This window comes from Vanessa tameamea, chromosome 29 (genome assembly GCF_037043105.1).
Source record: "Vanessa tameamea isolate UH-Manoa-2023 chromosome 29, ilVanTame1 primary haplotype, whole genome shotgun sequence".
NCBI lineage: Eukaryota > Metazoa > Arthropoda > Insecta > Lepidoptera > Nymphalidae > Vanessa > Vanessa tameamea.
Window position 1 is genome coordinate 945,010 of NC_087337.1, and position 24,665 is coordinate 969,674.

The following is a 24,665-nucleotide window of genomic DNA, read 5'->3' on the forward strand; positions in this document are numbered from 1 at the left end:
TATATATATATATGTACTACGCACGATATATGGTGTTCCGAACAATAACTCTGCTCGCTTGAACTGAACTGCACACTGTTCACTTGACATAAGTTTGACTTTGACATTCATTCCGCGTGGACGCATACGGAGCGGCGCGTATAATTCGAAATATCAAAGTATGAACCTGGACTTAATTATTTGTTGTTCAAGTGATTTAATACCTAGCTAATAATATTGTAATATGACAATAGAAAAAATAAAGAAAGGCGTAAGTGCAATAAAATTCCTAGCGCTTACGACGTTTTGGTCGCGAGATGACATAACGAAAATTCATCGCTTCAGCGAACTTTAGTTCTGTTCCCGGTATGAACAAATCGTTCGTATGAACTTTCTCGTCTAGCGTCGAATGTATGACTATGATTTAAGGCGATAATCGTGATTCTTTATCCTTCCAGATGGGGCCCCAAGAGTTAGAGGTATCGGACAACCCCCTCAACCGCCACCCATGTTCAGCAACGCTCAGCACGTTGCTCTCGGCCGTTGGGAGCCGGGGGATCGAGGTGTGGGGGGGACTGGAGCGAGCACTGACCGAGGGCCCCCCTCGCGTCGCTTGGCTCCTGGCGCAGGTAATACACGTAACAGATTTTTTTAATCCAATCTCAAAAATTTCCGTACTCGTTTTCTGTGCCTCTGCTGGGCTAGGAGCTGTACTCCGTCAGAGAAGGTTAGCTCATTCCACCGCGCTACTCCGATCTGGAATCGTGGACGCGTCGCGTGGCCTGACTGATATCAGGCTAACGCGCGGTCCGTTCGTCACACGGAGCGCCCGTTTCCAGGCGGTGGCCAACAGCAGCGAGCGGCTGCGGGCGCGCGCGCCGGCGCTGCAGCGCGCGCTGCTCGCGCTGCTCGCCCGCTCCGCGCGCGGCCGCCTCAACGCTCTGCACGTCGACATCGTGAGCTCTGCTACTTACTGCTTATCGTTATGGGGGGTCGTCTGAAACACTAGATGCTCACTTTACCGTAACACTATCGATCTTGGAGCTCGAGACTCACTCGGGAATGTTATTGTTGACGACCGTTCGACGACCTCCGTGGTCGAGTAGTGTGTACACCGGTTTTCATGGGTACGCCACTCCGAGGTCCCGGGTTCGATTCTCGGCCGACTCGATGTAGAAAAAGTTGATTAGTTTTCTATGTTGTCTCGGGTCCGGGTGTTTGTGGTACCGTCGTTACGTCTGATTTTCCATAACACGAGTGCTTTAGCTGCTCACATTGGGATCAGAGTTATGTGTGTGATGTTGTCAAATATTTATTATTATTATTAATAGAAGTGGGTAAACTGACATTTACAACATTATTATGTGTGATCATAATATAGATATACACATAGTTTCTGACTTGTCGTCCTTTTTGAGGAACTGTATTCGTTTCAAAAATAATAAGAGTCCATAGTTATTTTTAACTTGGCCATTATTTTTATAAATAAGGCCGGTAACCACTGCTTAAAGTTAAACTCAAAGCATAATTAATAATTTCAGCTGGATACGTTAATATTATGGCGTGTAAATGCAAGCGAACACGCCGACATGACCATAGAGTGCATTATAAACACGGCCATAAACAACAGACATAGACCCAACGTGTTTTGGATGTTGGTCGACAAGTTGGTCAAACTGTTTGACATTTGGAAAGATGCTCGACCGAATTGGACGTCGTTCGAAAAGTATTTCATTGGTACGTTATTTATTTTAATGTGTCTTGTTAACTTTAATAACACGTGGAATAAATTAAATTCCCTCGCCGTATTTATCTTTTGTTTCTGCTTGGACTTTTGCTCCGTTTGTATCAAGAGCGGTATCTTGGTATTCCCCGACGAAGGTAAGGGTTTATAATTTAAGAATATGTTGCTGCATAAGTCGTTTAAGTTAATAATTCCTCGTGCCGACTGAGAGTTCTCTTGGTATACGTTGCGTGGATAAATATATGTACAAAATATTTGGATGATTTTTTTTTTGCAAACGGTCCTAAAGGAGAGTCTGTCTTCTCTGACTTCTCTGTCTACTCTGACGTCTGACTTCCTATGGAGACTATCTATCTAATGCTGGCGCAGTTATAAAAAAATATTTACCCACTAAATATCCAGCGGTACCGGTTCTATCTCTCGGGGTGTATCATTGGCTCGAACTTAAAATCATTCTGATGATCCTCTGGTAGCCATTTTTCGCATTTATAGTTACTGTTACTTGATGGTACATTGGTAAGTGGCCACCATCGCCTATAGCCAGTGGAACTATAATAAATATTAATGATTCCTTTCATCGCCAATGCATGTAGCGTGCGCACGTAGCACCGGCTCGCTCACCCTTCAAACCAGAACACAACAATACCAAGCATTGTTGTTTGGCAGAATATGTGATGAGTGCGTTTACCTTTACTTACCGAAAAATGGTAATACTCATTTTTGCTAATACAAATTTTATGGTGTTTTAGATCCAAAAGCAGACACGGTGAAACATTGCCTACAGATACTGAAACGTATTACAAAGTGTGGCGTCCAGATACCCCAGCTAATACCAGCTCTGATGGAGGCGATGGAATCGAAGAGGTGTACGATTGAGACCTTCGAGCTCTTCGGCCTGGCTCTAGCCGTCGACGATAAGAGGGACCTCTACATTAAACGGTACGACAACGACGGTGAGGGTAGACAGTGTATTGAAGATGACTAAGTTAGATTACATAATAATAATCAGCCTGTAAATTTCCCACTGCTGGGCTAAGGCCTCCTCTCCCGTTGAGGAGAAGGTATGGAGCATATTCCACCAAGCTGCTCCAATGCGGGTTGGTGGAATACACACGTGGCAGAATTTCGTTGAAATTAGACACGTGCAGGTTTCGTCGCGATGTTTTCCTTCACCGCCGAGCACGAGATGAATTATAAACACATTAAGCACATGAAAATTCAGTGGTGCCTGCCTGGGTTTGAACCCGAAATCATCGGTTAAGATGCACGCGTTCTAACCACTGGGCCATCTCGGCTCATAAGTTAGATTAATATATTTAAAAAATAAAACACTTTTTTTAAGGTATTTGAAAGTTTTGGAGAAATTGCGCAAAAGCGACGTAGCTGAATACATAAAGTGTCTGTATTACGTTCAGAAGGGATATCCTGATTGCTGTGACGAAAGCAACTTCCGGTGAGTTCTTCTTCTAATGTTCTATCGAAATATTTCTATTAGCGGGTTTTCTGGGCAGATATTATCCACTCGTTCACATATAATAGTCATTACACTGTATCCGGCTCGAAGGACCAATTTATTTTAACCTAAACGAAAGGTAGATTTAAATATTTATAAAATCACATTAACCCAATGAACATAATGTGTTTAGAAAACATTGTACAGAGGAATTCGTTCGCAGAAAGTTTTATATAACACTGAAAAAACACAGTACGTGACGTCGAGTCGAAATATTCTTCATTCGAGTTTGTTCATAAGAGCACAGATAATTTACCGGGAGGAACTGGCGAGAAGCTCAGTAGTTACACTTTTACGTATATATTTGACAGGCTGCTAAGACCCCGTCGTCCGTTCGTCCGTCTATCTATCCGTCTGTCACCGGGCTGTATCTCATGAACCTTGGTAGTAAGACAGTTGAAATTTTCACAGATGACGTTGATGATTCGTATAATAGAAAAACAATAAAATAAATATTTAAGAGGCTCCCGTATACTATACGTGATTTTTGCCGTTTCTATATATAATATACGGATCCCTTCGAGCGCGAGTTCGACTCGCGCTTGGCCAGTTTTTCGTGCTCTCATATAAGTTATGTCTGTTGATCGTAAATGTGATTAAGTTTATTTGTTCTCTATTTCAGATCAATAACAGATTTAACGCCAAAAATCTTAGGTCGCGAGAAGTCGAAATGTCTCGAGGTGTTATCGACGTACGTGCTGACGGTCAGACGGACGGAACACGTGGTGTCGATGTTCGAGACGGCGGGCCTGGGGGAGAACCTAAACACGATCGAAGGATTGAAATTGGTAAGTAGTAATATTCTTTCTTTGATCATGACTTACGAGCACTTTGGGGCGAGGTATCCGTTTCTATAATAAAATTCCGAAAGATATTTTTAACTTTGCCGTTTCATAGATTCAAGTCATTTGGTAAAGAAGACAAATTATTCGATACAAGATTGTATTGACGACAAGAAAGCGTGGAGCTAATACTCGTTGACTTCCAGACGGGATATTATATATATATATGTAATTGTATTTAACTAACACGATTTACTTGGAGTAAGTACTGAGTTACTTGCCGGTTCTTCTCGGTAGAATCTCCATCCGAACCGGCGGTAGCTTCGCTTAATATAGTTTGTTAAATGACGATTCAAAAGTGCTCGTAAAAGCCTATTTGAGTAAAGTATATTTTGATTTTGAGGATACGAACACAAATTCGACGCGACCAGAATGAGTCCGACTTAAGGGATTGAAATTTGTACATTTCTAACTTGCAGACTCTGGGCTGACTGAGAATTTTTCGACAGAAAAACTTGACAAATTTTGGCAACGTATACCAGCAATCCTTCAAACCTACCTAGTGTTTTAAGGATTGCTGGTATTCCAGTATACTAGGGCGCGCTAGATGTCCTGCGTAACAGCGAATCCCCCCCCCCCCCCGCTTCATGTAGGGGAAACGCGTAATGCGTTTTTTCTAGCGATAGCAAAAAAGGTTCCAAAAACGTTGGAACTGTCATTTTACACGATTGTATTAAAGTTTAAAAGGACCTCAATATGACTGTTAAACATATGACGCTTTGATGCCAGGTGAGGAATGGTCTTCACCTCATGGACGAGCACCGCAGGCGGTACTACGTGCTGCAAGTGGCCGACGCGAGTCGTCACTTGACCGCGAGGCTCCGTCGGGTCGCCTTTGAGATTCTCGTCAAAGCTTTGGAACGTAAGTTGAACTCACCAAGTTAGTATTATTCGTAGAGAGTCGCCCGCGAACTATGCTCTATGGCTCGGCTCTGAAAGATCTATTGAACAATGTACAATCTATACATTGGCAGCCTGTAAATTTCCCACTGCTGGGCTAAGGCCTCCTCTCACTTTGAGGAGAAGGTTTTCGAGCATATTCCACTACGCTGCTCGAATGCGGGTTGGTGGAATGCACATGTGGCAGAATTTCGTTGAAATTAGACACATGCAGGTTTCCTCACGATGTTTTCCTTAACTGAGCACGAGATGAATTATAAACACAAATTAAGCGCATGAAAATTCAGTGGTGCCTGCCTGGGTTCGAACCCGAAATCATCGGTTAAGCTGCACGCGTTCTAACCACTGGGCCATCTCGGCTCTTATATAATCTATACGATTAAGATCATTTCGATGAGCTCAAATACGATGCACCTGCTGTTGGGTATTCCGCTGATTGTAAATGATACTGCAGAACTAAGGCTACCATGATACTGTAATGTCATTGAAGTCACAGGATACATAATTTTAAAACGATCCGACCGCTAGTTTCTGTAACAACTTGAAATAGAGGAGAACCAATAGCAGTTCAAGAGATCTTCTGTAGACATGGCTACGAATGATATCGATCAAGTTGACTTTCGAATAAATACATATCTCAAACCGTCTAATCCGTTTAGAAGGTACGATGTCACGGATAGACAAACAGTTTGCTTACGTCTGGATCGCGGTTAATGATAAAGTTTGATCATCGATTTCAGTACTGTCGTCGCCCGACACATCAGAACCGCCGTCAAAGAGACCCGCTCGGGCATCGAACTCGCTAATATTGAGCGAAAAGGACGGCTACACTCGGGCTCTGCTGGAGGGTCTAGCGCGAGGCGTGATGGAGGGGAACGAGGAAATAAGGAGGAGTGTCAGGGAGGGGGTCGGGGAGCTACTTGATAAAGATCTGGCCGTTAGGTGAGTTCGCAATGTCAATACAACCTTAACCGTCCCGGGGCACCGTGTCCGTTTCTGTAATGAGATTCCACGGCTGTTTTTAACATTTATAAATGAAGCATATCGCTCAATACAAGTTTACGTTTAAGATAAAAATGCGTGGACTTTGTTTTTAATTCCTAGACAGGATGTGTTAGTATCTAATTGTGCTCTACTGATACACTCCGTGCAGGTGACCGCATGCATGTGTCATGCATTAGCATTAGCAGCCTGTAAATGTCCCACTGCTGGGCTAAAGGCTCCCTTTGAGGTTTGGAGCATATTCCGGCTCGCTGCTCCGATATGGGTTGGCGGAATACACATGTGGCAGAATCTCGTTGAAACTAGACACATGCTTTCCTCGCGATGTTCTCCTTCACCGCCGAGCACGAGATGAATTATAAACACGATTTGAGCACGTGAAAATTCGCTGGTGCCTGCCTGGGTTCGAACCCGCAATGATCATCAATCAAGTATTTTTATATATGAATTACATAAAACTTAACAAATAAATGAAGTCGGCGAACGAACTTATGCGAATACTTTCGTTTCACTTGGCTGACCGACGGTCCTGAACTCTGTAATTGAAGTGGTAGGAAAGAGTATCTACTGAGTCTCTTGCTGGTTCCTCTCGGTAGAATCTACTCCCCGAACCGGAGCTACGCAGGAGCTCTACGGTGACGTGACGATTCAAAAGTGCTTCTATGTTACTTGAATAGAGAATATGTTGATCATGATTCCGTTTTAATAACTGTACCAATGTTTTGACGACCTCCGTGGTCGAGTAGTGTGTACACCGGTTTTCATGGGTACGCCACTCCGAGGTCCAGGAGTCGATGTAGAAAAAGTTCATTAGTGTTCTATGTTGTCTCGGGTCTGGGTGTTTGTGGTACCGTCGTTACTTCTGATTTCCATAACACGAGTGCTTTAGCTACTTACATTGGGATCAGAGTAATGTATGTGATGTTGTCCAATATTTATTTATTTATTTATTTATAATGAATTAGTTGAAGGTTTGTAATGTTTAACGACACAAGCTACTAAACGAATGTACGTAATATTTATACCAGAATAAATAAGCTTATATTTCACTTGGTGGTAGGGCTTTGTGCAAGCCCCTCTGGGTAGGTCTCAAACAACGGTACTCAGTATCGTCGTGTCCCGGATTGAAGGGTGAGTGAGCCAGCTTAACTGCAGGCACGAGGGACGTAACGTCTTAGTTTCCAAGGTTGGCGCATTGGTGATGTAAGGAATGATTAATATTTCTTAGAGCGCCATTGTCTATGGGCGGCGGTGACCACTAACAGGCCGGTGGCCCATATGATCGTCATATTATTATATGAATGCTAAGCTAAGCTGTGATTCGCAGTCTCACCTCCGTTCAATTTAAACTATTGAGGCAAACGTGAATTACATTATCTTTGCACTATTGGGTGGGTTCACCGGTGTCAGATCTTCGACAATTGCTTGGCAGTTGGCACCAACGTTGGTAATGTAAGAAATATTGACTATCCTCACGTCGCCGATGCGCCACCAACGTTGGGAACTGAGATTTTATATTGCCGTTATGTCTTCAAACCCGGAAACAGTTATTGAGTATTGGAGTTCGGTATAGGAAATGTGTGACGTGAATATCGTACATCTTTGACAAAAGTCTGTTACCAACTGTGTTTCTTTTCTAGGTTCTGCGAGAGTTTTTACCTGGCCGTGTTGCCGGCGCGGACGGATGTCGACATCGATCCAGCGGCCATCTTGGATATGTTCTTCCAAATATTGAGGGATGATACGTTGAAGAATACGAAGCTGAGGGATGAACCGATTCGAACTGGGTGAGTTATGACGTGGTCTGTGGACTTAAGACTTGACTTTGGGATGAGCTTTTGAAACTGTTCAATATCTTCTCGTGCTGACGGTAGCTTTGTATTTAGTGTTATTGTGACTGTGAGATATATAAACTATAAATAAGAAATATATTAAGCTACGAACTAAAATAAAAAAATAATAATTATAAAACACCAACTTCCGACCCCCGTTTTACCCCGTATGGTGGTGGTGGTGGTTTCGTAAAATCCGGATTCTTAGCGGATGCGTACACCCTATACGGAACCTAGCTGGCGAATTTCAAGTTTGTACGTGTTGTAGTTTCTGAGATTTCGTGATTAATCAGCGAGCGGTATTTCGCTTTTGTATATGTGGATTTCATAAACCAACGATGGAACTTAAATGACGGCCTGTTGTGGTCGAGCAGTGTGTACACCGGTTTTCATGGCACGCCGCTCCGAGGTCCCGGGGTCGATGTAGAAAAAGTTCGTTAGTTTCCTACGTCGTCTCGCGTCCGGGGCCTGCGGGGCCGGCGCTACGGCTGCCTCCGCGACACGAGCGCTTTAGCTGCTCACGTTGGGATCGGAGTGATGTATGTGATGTTGTCAAATATTTCATTTAAATGGTGTTTTCCTTGTTGCTCATCTCAAGGGAGACCAGTCAACTACGCAGGACATGTTCTCATGTTCTCATGTCTCTGTCTTCGCTCTCATAATCCGATGGGATGACATATAAATGCAAGCGTAAGATTACAAAAATCGTTAGATTACAATCTGACGAGACAGATTGTAATCTGTCGAAATATTACATAGAGCGAAAAATAATGCGTTAAATTGCAATCATATTTCACGGTTCACAATATTTCGACAGCTTACGATCTGACGAGATAGATTGTAATCTAACGATGTTTGTAATCCTACGGTTACATATATACTCTAATCCAATCATGACAGGAGAAAAGCCAAATAAACAACATTTGACAGCAAATTGAGAGCTCGATTAGTCTGTGATATTCACTATGGATTTGCGAAAAAATGGCGCTTTGAACGTCGACGAAACTGTTTTCGGAATTTTGGAAGTAAAATTAAAGATACAAGTAGTTAAGTGCAATACTGTTGTATTACGAATAAATATATATTAATCATAAACTCTTAGTAGTACACAAGAGCCGAGATGGCCCAGTGGTTAGAACGCGTGCATCTTAACCGATGATTTCGGGTTCGAACCCAGGCAGGCACCACTGAATTTACATGTGCTTAATTTGTTTATAATCCATCTCGTGCTCGGCGGTGAAGGAAAACATCGTGAGGAGACCTGCACGTGTCTAATTTCAACGAAATTCCGCCACATGTGTATTCCACCAACCCGCATTGGAGCAGCGTGGTGGAATATGCTCCATACCTTCTCCTCAACGGGAGAGGAGGCCTTAGCCCAGCAGTGGGAAATTTACAGGCTGATTATGTTATATTATGTAGTGCGCAGTATTAGAAAATCGCATGAAATACGTTACTTACCTATTTAATTAGATAAGTTCTATCTTTTTTCCTACTTCGATTGGAATCAGCTATATAAACATTTTTTTTTTTTTATTTTATTTACTTTACAACATCCACGGGCTCACAGTTGCCCGTGCCTTTTTTTACATTTTATTTTTATAAATTTTGGCGTTATTTTATATTTTTACTGAACATCAGCAGATCTTCGCTGGACTTCGAGCTTGTCGTCTTCATGGAAGACGTGGCCCACACTGACATTTTTATTTATTTTTCAATTTAAAATAATATATAAATAGTCCATAATAAATAATATATGATAATATATAATAATACTGTATTAGGTGATTTTTTTTTTTTTTAATCCTAGTTACTACAATCTAGCGGGCCCTGCTCCGTGCTCGATCAGAGAGAGCACAGCCTCGGCGACTCTGATGTCGCGTTTATGTATAGATGTTTTAAGGCTGTGCTCTAGGATGGTCTTTTCTGAAACACCCCCCGCTATATAAACATTGTTTGATAACTTTTGATAGATTTATTTTATTTTCAGAGCAACTACGATACCGGCGTCGAACATTTCCAAGGGAGAAGGTGGGGCTTGTTTATCGACTGTACTCTGATAACCGGTAATCGTGACGTCACTAGTGACGTCATGACATGTTTTGGCAGACCTCAGACGTCTCTGGCGTCTAAACATAATCTTATATTTTATCGTATTGTCGTTAGGACAAGCAACAGTAGATACAATATCACATCAGAAATAAAATAATAATTACATTTCAAAATTATCGAGGCAAAAGTCCTGCTGCTTACGGGTCGCGTCTCGCCGTGCTTTGAATCTATGAATTTATTTATTTATTTATAAATGAGCCGAGATGGCCCAGTGGTTAGAACGCGTGCAGCTTAACCGATGATTTCGGGTTCGAACCCAGGCAGGCACCACTGAATTTTCATGTGCTTAATTTGTGTTTATAATTCATCTCGTGCTCGGCGGTGAAGGAAAACATCGCGAGGAAACCTGCATGTGTCTAATTTCAACGAAATTCCGCCACATGTGTATTCCACCAACCCGCATTGGAGCAGCGTGGTGGAATATGCTCCATACCTTCTCCTCAACGGGAGAGGAGGCCTTAGCCCAGCAGTGGGAAATTTACAGGCTGATTATGTATTATAAATTGAACTGAGGGCGACTATCGTGACGTATGTCTAAATGTTCCACTTTAACGCTGACGGTGCTGTATGACAGTGATGGTCTCGATATGATGGTTTTTTTTTCCTACTCGCGTTCTATATAATCTCGTATAAAAGAAACGACTCGTACTACGGGAACGTGAGAGACGTTTAAGTAAAATTTTGATTAAAAATTCCGGACAGTCAATATAATTGTTAAATAAAATTAAATAAAAATTTCATTGAAAATATTCTTCGTCCATTCTCCAGACTTTGCATATTAATATGTCGCAGCTGCCATCTATTGCTTTGTCTGACGCTTAAAAGAATGTCTACGCGTGAAGTAGACGCAGCGGCTGCGACTGGACGGGCGTCGGTCACGGGTTCACATCCGTCGTTGAAAAATAAAGAAATGATCAAAGAAATATGAAAAGAGATTAAACGATTTTAAAAGAGTAAAATATTATTTGTGTTTGCTACGACGTCTCATCCGTCTAATTACGAATCTCATAACGAGTTTTAGAGACTGTATATTTACCTCCGTTAAATATATAGTCTTAAACGTGTCAGTGAATGTTTTCGTATGTAACTGGGTGTTCTCAATGAGACGACGTTTCTACGACGGACAATATTGATTCTAATGTACAATAATTTTCATTTCAGAAAATTCGTCCGAAGGAGTCAACGTGCAGATGTCTCTGGATGATATCTTAGATTCGCTGTTAAAGTTTTCACAGGTAATAAACTCGATCTCGTCGGTATAGTGCCTCGCGTTTGAGAGGTCCTCGAGATTTGAACACAGTGCCAAAGGGCGGCCAGCCATATTAGACCATAGACACAATCAGTGATCGTCGCTAAATAACTTTATTAAGAAATATAAAAAATAACGTATCAATACTAATATTATAAATAGGAAAGTAGTTTTGTTACGCTTTCACAATCAGACTGATGAACCGAATTTGATGAAACTTTGTATGAAGTATGCTTGAAAGCCAACAAACGACGTAGGTTACTGTTTTATACCTAAAACCTGATGAAAAACTCTAACGTTGCCGTGACAGCTAATTTTGTATATTAAATTATCAAGAGCCGAGATGGCCCAGTGGTTAGAACGCGTACATCTTATCCGATGATTGCGGGTTCAAACCCAGGCAAGCTTTTCGTGTGCTTAATTTGTGGTTATAATTCATCTCGTGCTCGGTAAAGGAAAACGTCGTGAGGAAACCTGTATGTGCCTAATTTTAAACGAAATTCTGCCACATGTGTATCCACCAACCCACATTGGTGCAGCGTGGTGGAATCTGCTCTAAACATTCTCCTCAAAGGAAGATGAGGCTCTAGCCCAGCAGTGGGAAATTTACAGGCTGTTAATATATGTTAAATAATCGTTTGTACTGTCTGACTATTAACGCACACCCAAAACTATTCTAGGAAGCTGAAATTTTAAGCAATGGGTTGCCGTATGATGTACTCGCTAAGAAAGAATTATTCTATATTTCTACTTTATGGCTGCAAGGGAGATCTTTGTTTATAAAAAAGCGTGGAGCTGATACTTGTTGACTTTCAAACAGGATATACATAATCAGCCTGTAAATTTCCCACTGCTGGGCAAAGGCCTGATCTCCCGTTGAGGAGAAGGTTTGAGCATATTCGACCACGCTGCTTCAATGCCGGTTGGTGGGATACACATGTGGCAGGATTTCGTTGAAATTAGACACGTGCAGGTTTCCTCGCGATGTTTTCCTTCACCGCCGAGCACGAGATGGATTATAAACAAATTAAGCGCATGTAAAATCAGTGGTGCCTGCCTGGGTTTGAACCCGAAATCATCGTTTAAGATGCACGCGTTCTAACCCCTGGGCCATCTCGGGTTTTTCAAACAGGATATTATGTATGTATATATATAATTATATTGAATTAACATGATGTATCTAATGTTGGTCTCGGTAGCTGTTAAATAACGATTAAAAAGTGCTTAAAGAGCCTACTCGGATATAGTCTATCTTGATTTGATACGAATAACAACCAGTCTGTCCGTAACATGAACATACAAATTGTTATAGAGGAATATCAACGCTGCAACATCGCTCATCATCCAGGTGATAAAAGTGAACCAGACGAAGCGTCCAGGGTTCGATTTCGCGGCGACGCTGGGCGCCGGTGTGGTGCCGTGGCTGGGGGGCGCCGCTCCCTGGGGGGCGGCCGTGGCGCGCGCGGGGCGGCTCTGGGGCTGCGACGGGTACTGCGCATTAGTCGTAACGTTGTAGTTTATTTCTTAAAGCAAAGGAATTATTGATCCTTTGTAGCCGGATAACAAACTTTATTCATATATATATGTCGCGTCGTCCGCACGTTCGGGCTCAGATCGCTCTCCCTCCATTACTCGGTGCTCAAATAAACCCGTTAACGGACTTCTCGATATCTTATTTTACGGAATAAAATCGGTAATAACTAATGAATGAATCGTTTCGCGAAATCGATTCCATCCAATTGTCCACTTGACATTTCGATATCGAGAATTTATTAACTAGCAACACCGAGGCATAGTTCTTGATCGTATTAGCAAATGGCGGTTCTCGTTCCTCGATATATATATATATATATTTATTTACGTCTGTTTGTTAAAATATCATTAATATATAAGGCACATTACTCAACACGAGATTATGCGGATGATAAAAAGGGTGGAGCTAATACTTGTTGACTTTAAAGCGCTATATACGAAGAAGACGAAACATATTATACATATATACAATTGTATTTAACATAAAACATAACATAATCAGCCTGTAAATTTCCCACTGCTGGGCTAAGGCCTCCTCTCCCGTTGAGGAGAAGGTATGGAGCATATTCCACCACGCTGCTCCAATGCGGGTTGGTGGAATACACATGTGGCAGAATTTCGTTGAAATTAGACACATGCATGTTTCCTCACGATGTTTTCCTTCACCGCCGAGCACGAGATGAATTATAAACACAAATTAAGCACATGTAAATTCAGCGGTGCCTGCCTGGGTTTGAACCCGAAATCATCGGTTAAGATGCACGCGTTCTAACCACTGGGCCATCTCGGCTCATTATTTAACTAACATAATGTATTTTTAATGTTGGATTATCTCTTGTCGGTTCTCGGTAGAATCTACATTCCAAACTGGTGTTGGTTTAAATTTTAATATACTTCTCTCGAGTAGGCTTTTGAATCGTCATTTAACAGACGATATCAAGTTATGCTACCGCCGGTTTTTGAACGTAGATTCTACCGAGAAGGATCTGTGAGAATCTCGGTAGTTAATTTTTTTCAACATTTAAAATACAAGGCTATGGTACGGTGGTGACCGTTTACCGTGTTCTATCCGTTGGCTCACTTTGGTTTATTCGTGTGGTTCGATTTCAGTTTGAAGCGAGCGATCGACGAACTCCTGAAGGCCACAAAATATACGGAGGGAGAGAGTGATTCTAAGTTACTGTACGAAGATTACAAGATCAGATGCCTCGGGCCGGAGCAGTTCGTTTTGGGGTAAGTCTGCGTGCGGTGATACCACCGGATCATTAGATACTTTACCAGTGCCATAAACGTCATTGTGTTGTTTAGCTATTACCGGTGTGGTACCCCTAACTTATTTGATATTTTGGCCAAGCCTCGTTCGACTTTTACTAGATATAAAATCTTGAGGTTCTGGGTTCATGGAACATGTCGGGCCGATGAATATATACTGGAGTTTTCTGTCCTTCATCTGTGCATCTTAACCGATGATATCGGGTTCGAACCCAGGCAGGCACCGCTGAATTGTCACGTGCTTAATTTGTGTTTATAATTAATCTCGTGCTCGGCGGTGAAGGAAAACATCGCGAGGAAACCTGCATGTGTCTAATTTCAACGAAATTCTGCCACATGTGTATTTCGCCAACCCGCATTGGAGCAGCGTGGTGGAATATGCTCCAAACCTTCTCCTCAAAAGGAGAGGAGGCCTTTAGCCCAGCAGTGGGAAATTTACAGGCTGCTGATGCTTTCTGTCCAATTCTATCTGTGATTAAAATCGTGGTGGAGCAGCTGGTTCTTCTCTTCTTCTCGGTAGAATCTACGTTCCGAACCGGTAGCCGGTTTTACGTTTAATTGAACACTGTAACGCGACGATTTAAGAGTGCGCGTAAAAGCCTACTTGAATGAAGTACATTTCGATTGATTAAATAATTGTCAATAGCGGACTGGTGTCAGGAAATCGAAAGAACTCGCCTGAAAACATTCCGCTCGGGTGGGATTTGCGTGCCGTCGGGCTGAGAGAGTGCGTACGTGTGACGTGTTCGCGTACGCACTCGTGCGGGTATAATATGTCCTGCGTAGTTGGCTGGTCTCCGTTCAGAATTTGTCGTGACCGAAATAGGAAAAATGTCATTGTATAGTATAAAACAAAGTCGCCTACCGCCGTTTGTCCCTCCGTACGCTTAGATCTTTTTTTTTTATGGCATTGGTTGGCGGACGAGCATATGGGCCACCTGATGGTAAGTGGTCACGATCGCCCATAGACAAAGGTCCTGTAAGAAATATTAACCATTCCTTACATCACCTATGCGCCACCAACCTTGGGAACTAAGATGTTATGTCCCTTGTGCCTGTAGTTACACTGGCTCACTCACCCTTCTAACCGGAACACAACAACACAGAGTACTGTTATTTGGCGGTAGAATATCCGATGAGTGGGTGGTACCTACCCAGACGGGCTTGCACAAAACCCCACCACCAAGTAGCGCATTTAAAATTACACAACGGATTTTGATGCCGTTTTTTCAATAGATAGATTAATTCGAGAGGAAACATTGGCGATGTAAGGTATGGGTAATATTTCTTACAGCGCCATTGTCTATGGGCAGTGGTGACCACTTACCATCAGGTGGCTCATTCGCTCGTCCGCCTAAATATATCATTAGAAGAAAATCTAAATGTAATATATAGATATAAATATTTTTTCCTTATCTTTAGATCCCGTGGTGATTACGTCGTTCCGCCTCGAGCTTCTAATAAATTTTCGATGCAAGGTAAGATATATGATTTGTTTTTTTTTTTTTTTAACTCGACTAGTGGTCAGACATATTCAGCCATATAGACAATTAATTGAGTTTTTTTTAATAATATGCATATTCATAAGCATATATTGTTTGTATAATCAGTTCCAATCTGTACAAGTGTGCAAAGACAAATAAACGATATTTGATCTTGAATTGACGCGATTTCATTGGTCGAGAGCTTGAATTGTCTATGATGTTAATTGTGGATTTTCGAAAAATTATATTTTGTACGCCATTCAAACTTTTGCCGGAATTTTTGAAGTCAATTTAAAGTTTATATATAAATAAATAAATATTGGACAACATCACATACATAACTCCGATCCCAACGTGAGCAGCTAAAGCGCTCGTGTCGCGGAAGGCAGCCGTAACGCCGGCCCCGCAGGCCCCGGACGCGAGACGACGTAGGAAACTAACGAACTTTTCTACATCGACTCCGGGACCTCGGAGCGGCGTCAATACTATAAGTACTTAAATGAAGATATATTAATAGTTAACAGTTATAATAGTAGCAATATGGCTGAGCTATTAAATGAGGCTATAAGTATATTTTTGACGAAGAACTGCTTCTGAATACGGTACGTATCCTTACGATGTTTTCCTTCACGGTCGGGCACGGAATTAACGTCTTCCTTTCCCAAGTTTTGATTGATTATCTTCATCTAAGATTCGAGTGTTACGATCGATTAAGTATCTGTGTTTTTATATAAATATTTTTCAGATTTAGTCTCGACATTCGGCGAGCTGTCCAATTGGGACAATTTGACCATACGAGAGAAGAGATCGATCAAAAGCAGCCTACCACCGATGTGGACGAGCCGAGAGAACCTGTTAACGTGCTTAAGAGATCTCGATCTAAAAGGTCAGAACTAGTAGTAACAAAAAACGAAAATATACTTTATTCGAGTAGGCTTTTACGAGCACTTTTGAATCGTCATTTAACAAACTATATTAAGAGAAGCTACCGCCGGTTCGGAATGTAGATTCTAGCGAGAAGAACCGGCAAGAAATTCAGTAGTTACTCTTTTTAAACGTCTAAAAATACAGTCTATTATTCTTGTGTTCAACTTTGATTGTTTAGGTAGACTGTCGAAGCTGAAAAGGCGTCGAAAATAGTGGTCAATGAAGGCGGACTGAAAAAAATGGGCCACCTGATGTCGAGTGGTCACCTCCGCCCATAGACAATGGTCTTTAATGCGCCCCCAACCTTGGGATACTCTATTCCTACCAGAACAGGTGCAATACTGTTGTATTATAAATAAATATATATCAATCATAAACTCTCAGTAGTGCACAACATAGCCGAGTTGTTAGCGAATCGCGTGAAATACTTACGTGAATCTAAGGTTTGTTTGTCTTCCTACTTCGATTGGAACAGGCTATGACTGAATACGACGAGGTCCTGGGGACAGTTTAAACAGATGGTCTCGACATTTATTAATTCTTATAAGCTAACTAGCGACCCGGCCCGCCTTCGCGCGGTTGCAATGCTGATACTAAATATACCACAGAATTTGCTTTTTTGAAAAATTGTGTTTATTTACGACACCACTTTAAAAATCTTTTTTCCTACTTATTAGTTAAATTTGAGTAGGTCGTTTCGTCCCGAGGGCCTGCAGTTAAGTTTAACTAAAGTGAAGTCGAGTGATCTGTAAGACAACGTGCTAAGGCAAAGACCTACCACCTAGTAAAACTTGCCATATATTTCTTACCATTCCTATAGTGTATGAATATTTACAGATTGTCCGATTTGGATGAAATGCATGGTATCATCATGCAATGGTGACTTCGAGAATCACTTCAAATATTTGAAGGATGTTGATAAATGGCCGAGGAAAATGTTCGACGTGTCCGCTGTGAGTATTTTTTTTTTTATTTAGGGGTTCGATAGGGGGGAGGATCTTTGAGTATAGTACAGTGTGCCTGTTCCGGCCCTTATGGTTTTATATATTAGATTCTACGTTCAATGAGTTTTCAAACGTCTACTTAACGATTTTAATTTTGTAGTATTTAACATGGTGAGCCGGATGAAATACCATCAAGCAACCTTGGTGGTAGGCTTTGTGCAAGCCCATCTGGATATGTACCACCCACTCATCAGATATTCTAGCGCCAAACAGCAGTACTCAGTATTGTTGTGTTCCGGTTTGAAGGGTGAGTGAGCCAGTGTAACTACAGTGACAAGGGACATAACATCTGGTTCCCAAGGTTGGTGGCGCATTGGCGATGTGAGGAATGGTTAATATTTCTTACCGCGCCATTGTCTATGGGCGATCGTGACCACTTACCATCAGGTGGCCCATATGCTCGCCCGCCAACCGATAACATAAAAAAAAAAAAAACCGCTTGAAAAAGTGTGATGGTTAAAGCTCGGATTAAGTCGTTCCCTAAATAGGACGGATAGGACTGAACCACGTCCAGTGTTGGTCCAATTATTTTTTGCGGTACAAGTGAAGCCGATCGGCACGACGTGTATGTACGTAGGTTTCTTTCGACAATATATATATGTTTCAGGTGACAGAAACGTCAATATGGAGGAGCATTCGCGAAGGCGTTGATATGAAAAATATATACATACCAAACAATATCCGTCCGTCCGACTGTTTGGCGGAGTGGGCGGTGAGGATTATGATAAGGTGTGTATTGTTTTCTCTTATGTAATAGGTTGACTGACCACCTGATGGTAGATGGTCACTCATAGACATTATCGCCTTTACCACACCAATGCGCCACCGACCTTGAGAACTAAGATGTTACGTCCCTCGTGTCTGGCACTACACTGGCAAACGATAAGAGTTGGTTGATTCGTTTATAATCTAATGTTTAAGGTTTTAATTAACTTTAGTGTTTTTTAAACGTTTAACATATTTCTACATGCGTGAAACAAAGTCGCTTCCCGTCTGTACGCTTGGATCTTTTAAACTACGCGACGGATTTGAATGCGGTTTCCGTCGCCAGACAGAGCGATTCAAGGCGAAGGTTTGCGTGTATGACACGTACGTTTGCACAATTAAGTAGAGAAACGCCGATCATTTTAACTTGTCTAGCCGAGAATTTTTCTTTTTACGCGTGTCCATAAATCTAAAAGTTGCACATAGAACCTTACAAAACCTTGTAAAGCCTGGATGGGGCATTCGTATATAAGGACTGTGTGTGTTCTTCAAGAATTAACAAAAGAGTATTAAGTATGTAACACGATAGCAACGTCCAAACAGCAGCAGAACAAATACATAACATGCAGGTAGATAACATCCAAGGAAATCTATAGAAATACTAATTTTACTTAATCTTAAGGAATGTTCTGTAACGATGACGTTAGCCTGCCTTACATGTGTTCGAATGCATCAGGTCCACGTTCGCGCAGCCGCCGCCGGCCCGCCCGCACGCGCTGCAGTGGTGCGCGCGCGCCGCCCAGTGCGGCCTGCACGCGCAGCTCGTGGGCTGCTGTGAGCACATCACGTGAGGCCGCTTGCATTATCTAGGTCGAGCGGGTCTTTGGCTTGTAAATGACTACTAACCTAATATTATGAATCATTTGTCTGTCTGTTTGTTACGCTTTCACGTCCTATAGAATCGATCATCGTGTAATTACTATCGTGGCACACACCCTCCCCCTCCACGCGCGGCGTTCGGAAACTAGTACTTAAATAAATAGCAAATATTCCAGGGATCTATACGAGACCGAGACGCTGAAGTGGTTCCGTCAGAGAGTGCTCGCCCTCCGAGCGATCGCGTTGGAGGAGAACGACGTCGAACGCTTGAGGAGTACGCTGAACCTCGCAGGTTTGTTTTTATCATTGGACAAATAATTGATCTCGCTTAACTCTGGCCACACGCATCGACCAATGAGATGCGAGTATGTTGTTCCCCGGGAGTTCGAGTCGTTATTGACTATAGTGGATTTTATTTTATAAATATCCTACTTTCCTTAGGAACTGCTCAACTCTACTGCTACTTAGCAACAAACAGCAATGTTTATATACAAAAGCGTTATGCCAAAATATTATTGTGTTCCAGCTTGAACGGTGAGTAAGCCAGTGTAGCTGCAGGCACAAGTTACATAACATTTTAGTTTCCATGAGTTAACACATTGTGTAAATGTTTGTATGTAAGTTTATGACTGCACCGCGTGCTTCGTTGGTTTTACAAATCTCTTTCAGAATTTCACTCGTAATCAACATTTATTTTTCGTTTTTGTATTTAATCATTTTGTTTTACTTTTTCTTTTTTTTTACTGTGTGTTTCGTGTCGTTTGTGGTGTACAATAAAGTATATTTCAATTCAATATCAAATAAAATCCTCGTATAATACACAGTTCCTTTCTCTTTGAGCGGGTCGGTGGATTCACAAGTGACAGAATCTCATTGAAACTAGACACGTGCGGGTCTCCTCACGATGTTCTCCTTCACCGCCGAGCACGAGATGAATTATAAACACAGATTGAGCACGTGACAATTCAGCGGTGCTCGAACCCGTTGTCATCGGTTACGATGCAAGCGTTCTAACCACTGGGCCGACTCGTCTGCTCGTCTGACGTGCCTTATATTAATAATTATGTACGTGATTTTGGTGTCCATTAGAGTTACCACCTACGGTTTGTTAATTTGTTTTTTTTTTTTTTAATTTTCAGTATCCTTCACGCCGCAGTTCATCGACAAATCCAGTTTTGTAGACGTCGTCGGAATGAACGAAGCGATACTCATATTAAGGAATGATTTGAAATGTAAGTATAATAAAATACGCTTAATTGGTGGTTAAAAAGTGCTCTGTATTGTTGTGTACCGGTTTGAAGGGTGAGTGAGCCAGTGTAACAGGCACGAGGGACATAACATCATAGTTCCCAGGGTCGCGCATAGGCAATTTAAGGATTGGTTAATATTTCTTACGGCGCCATTGTCTATGGGTGACCACTTAGCAGCAGGTGGCCCATATGCTCGCCCGGCAACCTACGAAAAATAAGCTTTGAAAATAACAAGATTGAGTTATAATACCAGTTCTGAAGCGTCAGTAGCGCAATGGTTTAAGGGTCGCAGGATCGATCCTGACCCCTTGGGCTAATGTCTTCCCCACCCCTAACACAAGATTTGTGCCTAAATGGAGGAGTTAATATTGGTAATGTTATTATTGGTGCTGCGTTCGCAGCGATACAGGTGAACCAGCAAGAAACTTAGTAATTAATTAATTGTTACATCCTACGACGAGATCGAACTACTCGCTCGTAGAAGGTAAACAATGTTTTTTTTTTATGTATGAAGCAACAAACACAGCGTGCACATTAATCATTCAAACATACACACACACACACACGCACGCAAACACAAGCAGTTTGTAATAATTATTAATTTCGGTTATCGTTTTTTAGTTTTCACGTTAATTTTATTTATATTAATTAAAAGTTTGTTTGTTCTCTAGTTGCTTATATAACTCACGACATTATGGAAGACCAACTAGAGAGACCCAACCTTAAATATGATCTGCAATCCTGCTAATGTTTTCACTGTTTGTTATCTACATTATTCGTTAATTATATAAATCTCTCTATATCTCCCTCTCTCTCTCCCCCCTCTCTCTCCCCCCTCTCTCTCCCCCCTCTCTCTCCCTCTCCCCCCTCTCCACCCTCTCTCTCCCTCTCCCCCCTCTCTCTCCCTCTCCCCCGCCTCTCTCCCTCTCCACCCTCTATCTCCCTCTCCCCCCTCTCTCTCCCTCTCCCCCCTCTCTCCCTCTCCCCCGCCTCTCGCCCTCTCCACCCTCTATCTCCCTCTCCCCCCTCTCTCTCCCTCTCTCTTCCTCTCTCTCTCTCCCCCTCACCTGTGCATTTATTATTCCCATCTGGTGGGTTCTGTCCTCCTAGTCTTTCGCTTTGACTTCGCTCTATTTGACGTATCGTTTTCGGTAACATTGCAGGAACTAAGATCTTTTCTGACCCCATCTGTCCATCTGGTTTTAGGTAACGTTAAGATTGGTCACTAAATTTCCTATTTACTCTGGAGATGTTCCTCCGATGTGCCCAAACCAGCGCAGCTGCTTTCCCGGAGCTTGTCATGTCACGTACTCCGAGGCTCCCGCGAACGCACTCGTTGCGACTTTCAGAACCGAAGCATCTTCATTTCAGCCACTTGCAAGCACTGGACGTATATGTCAATGAATAAAATATAGGATATAAATTTTATCTGTCCACTGGCAAACGTTTCCTTCATAAAAACGAAAACTATCTATATGATCGGTTAGATTAAGAGGTCGCTGATGGCAGATGATTTAATGATTAAATTTGTTAATTTCAGCTTTAAACAAGGACCACATACAGAGCGTCTTGGAGGAGATAAAAAAGAATGTTCTAGAATGTTCTACCGATAAATTGTTTGATAGAAAAGTTTTGGGATCGGTCTGTCAACTGGCTTTGAAGTTTTACGATCAGCTTTGGGAGACGAATACGGGTAAATTGGTTTGATTATTTTTTAGTTAAGTAGCAGCCTGTTTAATTCCCACTGCTGGGTGAAGGTTTCTTCTGTCTTTTGAAAAGTTTTGCAGATTACTCAGACGATTCAGATTCACGTTCTGTAACCACTGGGCCGTCACGGCTCTCATTCAATAGCCGTGCCAGCATCGCACGGATGGCATTAAACGTTTTTAATGGAAGTCAGACATGCAAAGAAAATATTTGGTTGGTGGCAATTCTTGGGGGGGGTTGTTGTGGCGTCGATAGCACAGCATAGTGTTCATGAGAGTTCGCTGCGTTTGCGCACTCTGCATTCATCCCATCGGGTGACGTGAACAGTTGCAGGAACGATTCAAACGGTTCGTTACGTTTAACCGTAAAACGGTCTGTTGCTTGTGTACAATGACCATTCGTTAAGATATGTTTCAATTCAATTGACTTCGTACGGGTGATACCAGAGTATTATGTTTTTTTGTTTAAACAAATTCGAACGCAAAATAAATATATTTTCTTGATGATTAGGGCTCTGTCGTTGAATTCCACGCAGTAGTAACACGACTTTATATTTTAAATGTCGAAAAAGAGTGCGGTGACCTGACCAGTTTGGTGTGCAGGGGTTATAGTCGACAGAGGCGCGTGTAATGGATTGATTGATTTATTGATGGCTATGTTTATTCCGAGATGGCTCAGTGGTTAGAACGCGTGCATCTTAACCGATGATTTCGGGTTCAATCAGGCAGGCACCGCTGAATTTTCATGTGCTTAATTTGTGTTTATAATTCATCTCGTGCTCGGCGGTGAAGGAAAACATCGTGAGGAAACCTGCATGTGTCTAATTTCAACGAAATTCTGCCACACGTGTATTCCACCAACCCGCATTGGAGCAGCGTGGTCGAATATGCTCCAAACCTTCTCCTCAACGGGAGAGGAGGCCTTAGCCCAGCAGTGGGAAATTTACAGGCTGATTATGTTATTATGTTTATTCCGAAGCGCTGTATATTTACAGTGGTTAGAAACGTGCGTCATTACAGAATATCCTGATGTATATTTAGATGCGTTGAATGTTTACAAAATGCGTCGTAGTAGGTTACAAAATGGGTCATCGCGGAACTTGCTGATGTTGACGTTGGTCTACAAGAGTCGCTACCGACTTTCGTGCCGGTCCTTCTCGGTAGAATCTGCATTCTGAATCGTTGGTAGCTTCACTTGATATAGTTTTTTTTTTTTTTGATGAATGATTTAAAAGTGTTCGTAAAAGCCCATTTGAATAAAGTATATTTTTATTTTTTGACTCAATACTCAAGTTATAATCTTATGCTAAACTATATATATAACAGTATTTGAAACGGTATATTTACTATGTTTTTATTTTTATTTGGTGGAGCTCGATATTTGGACGTTATCTACGAATGTCTTGTTCACGAGTCTCGTGTTAAATTTTAAATACTGTTAGTAATAAAAATAACCATGTTAATTTAAAATCTTATATATATATATAACCTTCACAGGGCCCACACAACATAACGAGCTGCTACTCCTCATGTCAGAAGCCCTGGGTCTCATTGTAGACTTGGACCTGGCTCCGAAGAACCAATCGGCTGACGTCATCATCAACAGATTGGACAATTGCCTTGATGAGTTGGACGATGAATTAGCGGAACACTTACTCGATAGAGTGAGTATTATCTTAGAATGGTCCATACGTCCCACTGCTGGGAATGTTTGGAAGGTTGGACTGAGTGACGCCGACGTCGTCACGTTAAATGAAACGACGATTAATACTCGTTAATGTAGGGCTGATGAGGTCATCAACGCCATCTGCAGAATAGGTTCGATAACCCCCTGCGTCACTTCCGGTCTGCGCTCTGCGCACGCGCAGCTCGGAGCGGCGACGTTCGCACGGCCGCTGGCGTTCGCGGGACGAGATCTCCGCTGGCGTGGGTTGTTGGGGGTGTCGCTTGACGCGGTGACGTCACGGGCACGTTGTATATTATGTATATTGTACATGTACACAGACCTGTAATATATGTACACATGTATATTTACAGTTCAAATTAATAATGAAAAATCTGGACTCGATATCCTTGGAACAGCTCAAATCTCGGATGGGGCTCTTCAAGAAGTATGAAAGTCATGAAACAGTTAAACTGTTAAGGAAGGACGAGGGTGCGATGAAGTACAAAAGGTGCCTGAACTTAGTCGGAGACGCGGAACACTTGCTGATGCAGTACTGCTGCCAGGGCGCGAACGTCGCAGACGGTAAGCTCACCGTCACCGTTGCACGGCTGTAGAATACTCGATGGTTGAATTCCGTTAGTTATTTATAACTTTGCCTATTAAAAAATTTAAAGCTCATTTCAAAAGAAATTCGATAAATCAGGCATATTACTCTCAATACAAGATTATATTGAAAACGAAAGGCAGGATAAGTAAATATGTAAACATTATTTAAATAATTGTACTTGATTGATATACCCTGTAGTTAAAATAGTGGAAAACAGTAGCTACTGAGTTTCTTGCCGGTTCTTCGCCGGTAGCTTTACATTCAATTCAACCTACTTCAATAAAGAATATTTTGAGTCTTTAGAGTATGATATTTATGTTTCTGTGAGAAGGCAGGGGTTGAAGACCTCCGTGGTCGAGTAGTGTGTACACCGGTTTTCATGGGTACGCCACTCTGAGGTCCCGGGTTCGATTCCCGGCCGAGTCGATGTAGAAAAAAGTTAATTAGTTTTCTATGTTG

The 24,665-nt window shown here is 42.1% G+C and overlaps 2 protein-coding genes across 2 annotated transcripts in view; both read left to right on the top strand.

The window, feature by feature from the left end:
- LOC113400639 (grpE protein homolog, mitochondrial) overlaps window positions 1–7,015 on the top strand; it is a 275,541-nt gene extending 268,526 nt beyond the window's left edge. The window contains exon 7 of the mRNA XM_064219855.1: window positions 7,006–7,015. The gene's annotated coding sequence lies outside the window, so the exon portion shown is untranslated. The remainder of the gene's footprint in view (window positions 1–7,005) is intronic.
- Window positions 1–24,665, top strand: part of LOC113399272 (uncharacterized) — a 40,955-nt gene that overhangs the window by 11,058 nt on the left and 5,232 nt on the right. Inside the window, exons 11-32 of the mRNA XM_064219586.1 lie at window positions 438–608; window positions 1,521–1,716; window positions 2,473–2,662; window positions 3,066–3,176; window positions 3,859–4,024; window positions 4,808–4,940; window positions 5,719–5,920; window positions 7,621–7,767; window positions 9,803–9,843; window positions 11,086–11,159; window positions 12,486–12,661; window positions 13,817–13,939; window positions 15,401–15,456; window positions 16,208–16,348; window positions 17,227–17,342; window positions 18,001–18,122; window positions 18,835–18,945; window positions 19,154–19,269; window positions 20,117–20,209; window positions 21,768–21,920; window positions 23,431–23,597; window positions 23,971–24,181. Of these exons, the coding sequence (XP_064075656.1) occupies window positions 438–608; window positions 1,521–1,716; window positions 2,473–2,662; window positions 3,066–3,176; window positions 3,859–4,024; window positions 4,808–4,940; window positions 5,719–5,920; window positions 7,621–7,767; window positions 9,803–9,843; window positions 11,086–11,159; window positions 12,486–12,661; window positions 13,817–13,939; window positions 15,401–15,456; window positions 16,208–16,348; window positions 17,227–17,342; window positions 18,001–18,122; window positions 18,835–18,945; window positions 19,154–19,269; window positions 20,117–20,209; window positions 21,768–21,920; window positions 23,431–23,597; window positions 23,971–24,181 (3,016 nt within the window). The remainder of the gene's footprint in view (window positions 1–437; window positions 609–1,520; window positions 1,717–2,472; window positions 2,663–3,065; window positions 3,177–3,858; window positions 4,025–4,807; window positions 4,941–5,718; window positions 5,921–7,620; window positions 7,768–9,802; window positions 9,844–11,085; window positions 11,160–12,485; window positions 12,662–13,816; window positions 13,940–15,400; window positions 15,457–16,207; window positions 16,349–17,226; window positions 17,343–18,000; window positions 18,123–18,834; window positions 18,946–19,153; window positions 19,270–20,116; window positions 20,210–21,767; window positions 21,921–23,430; window positions 23,598–23,970; window positions 24,182–24,665) is intronic.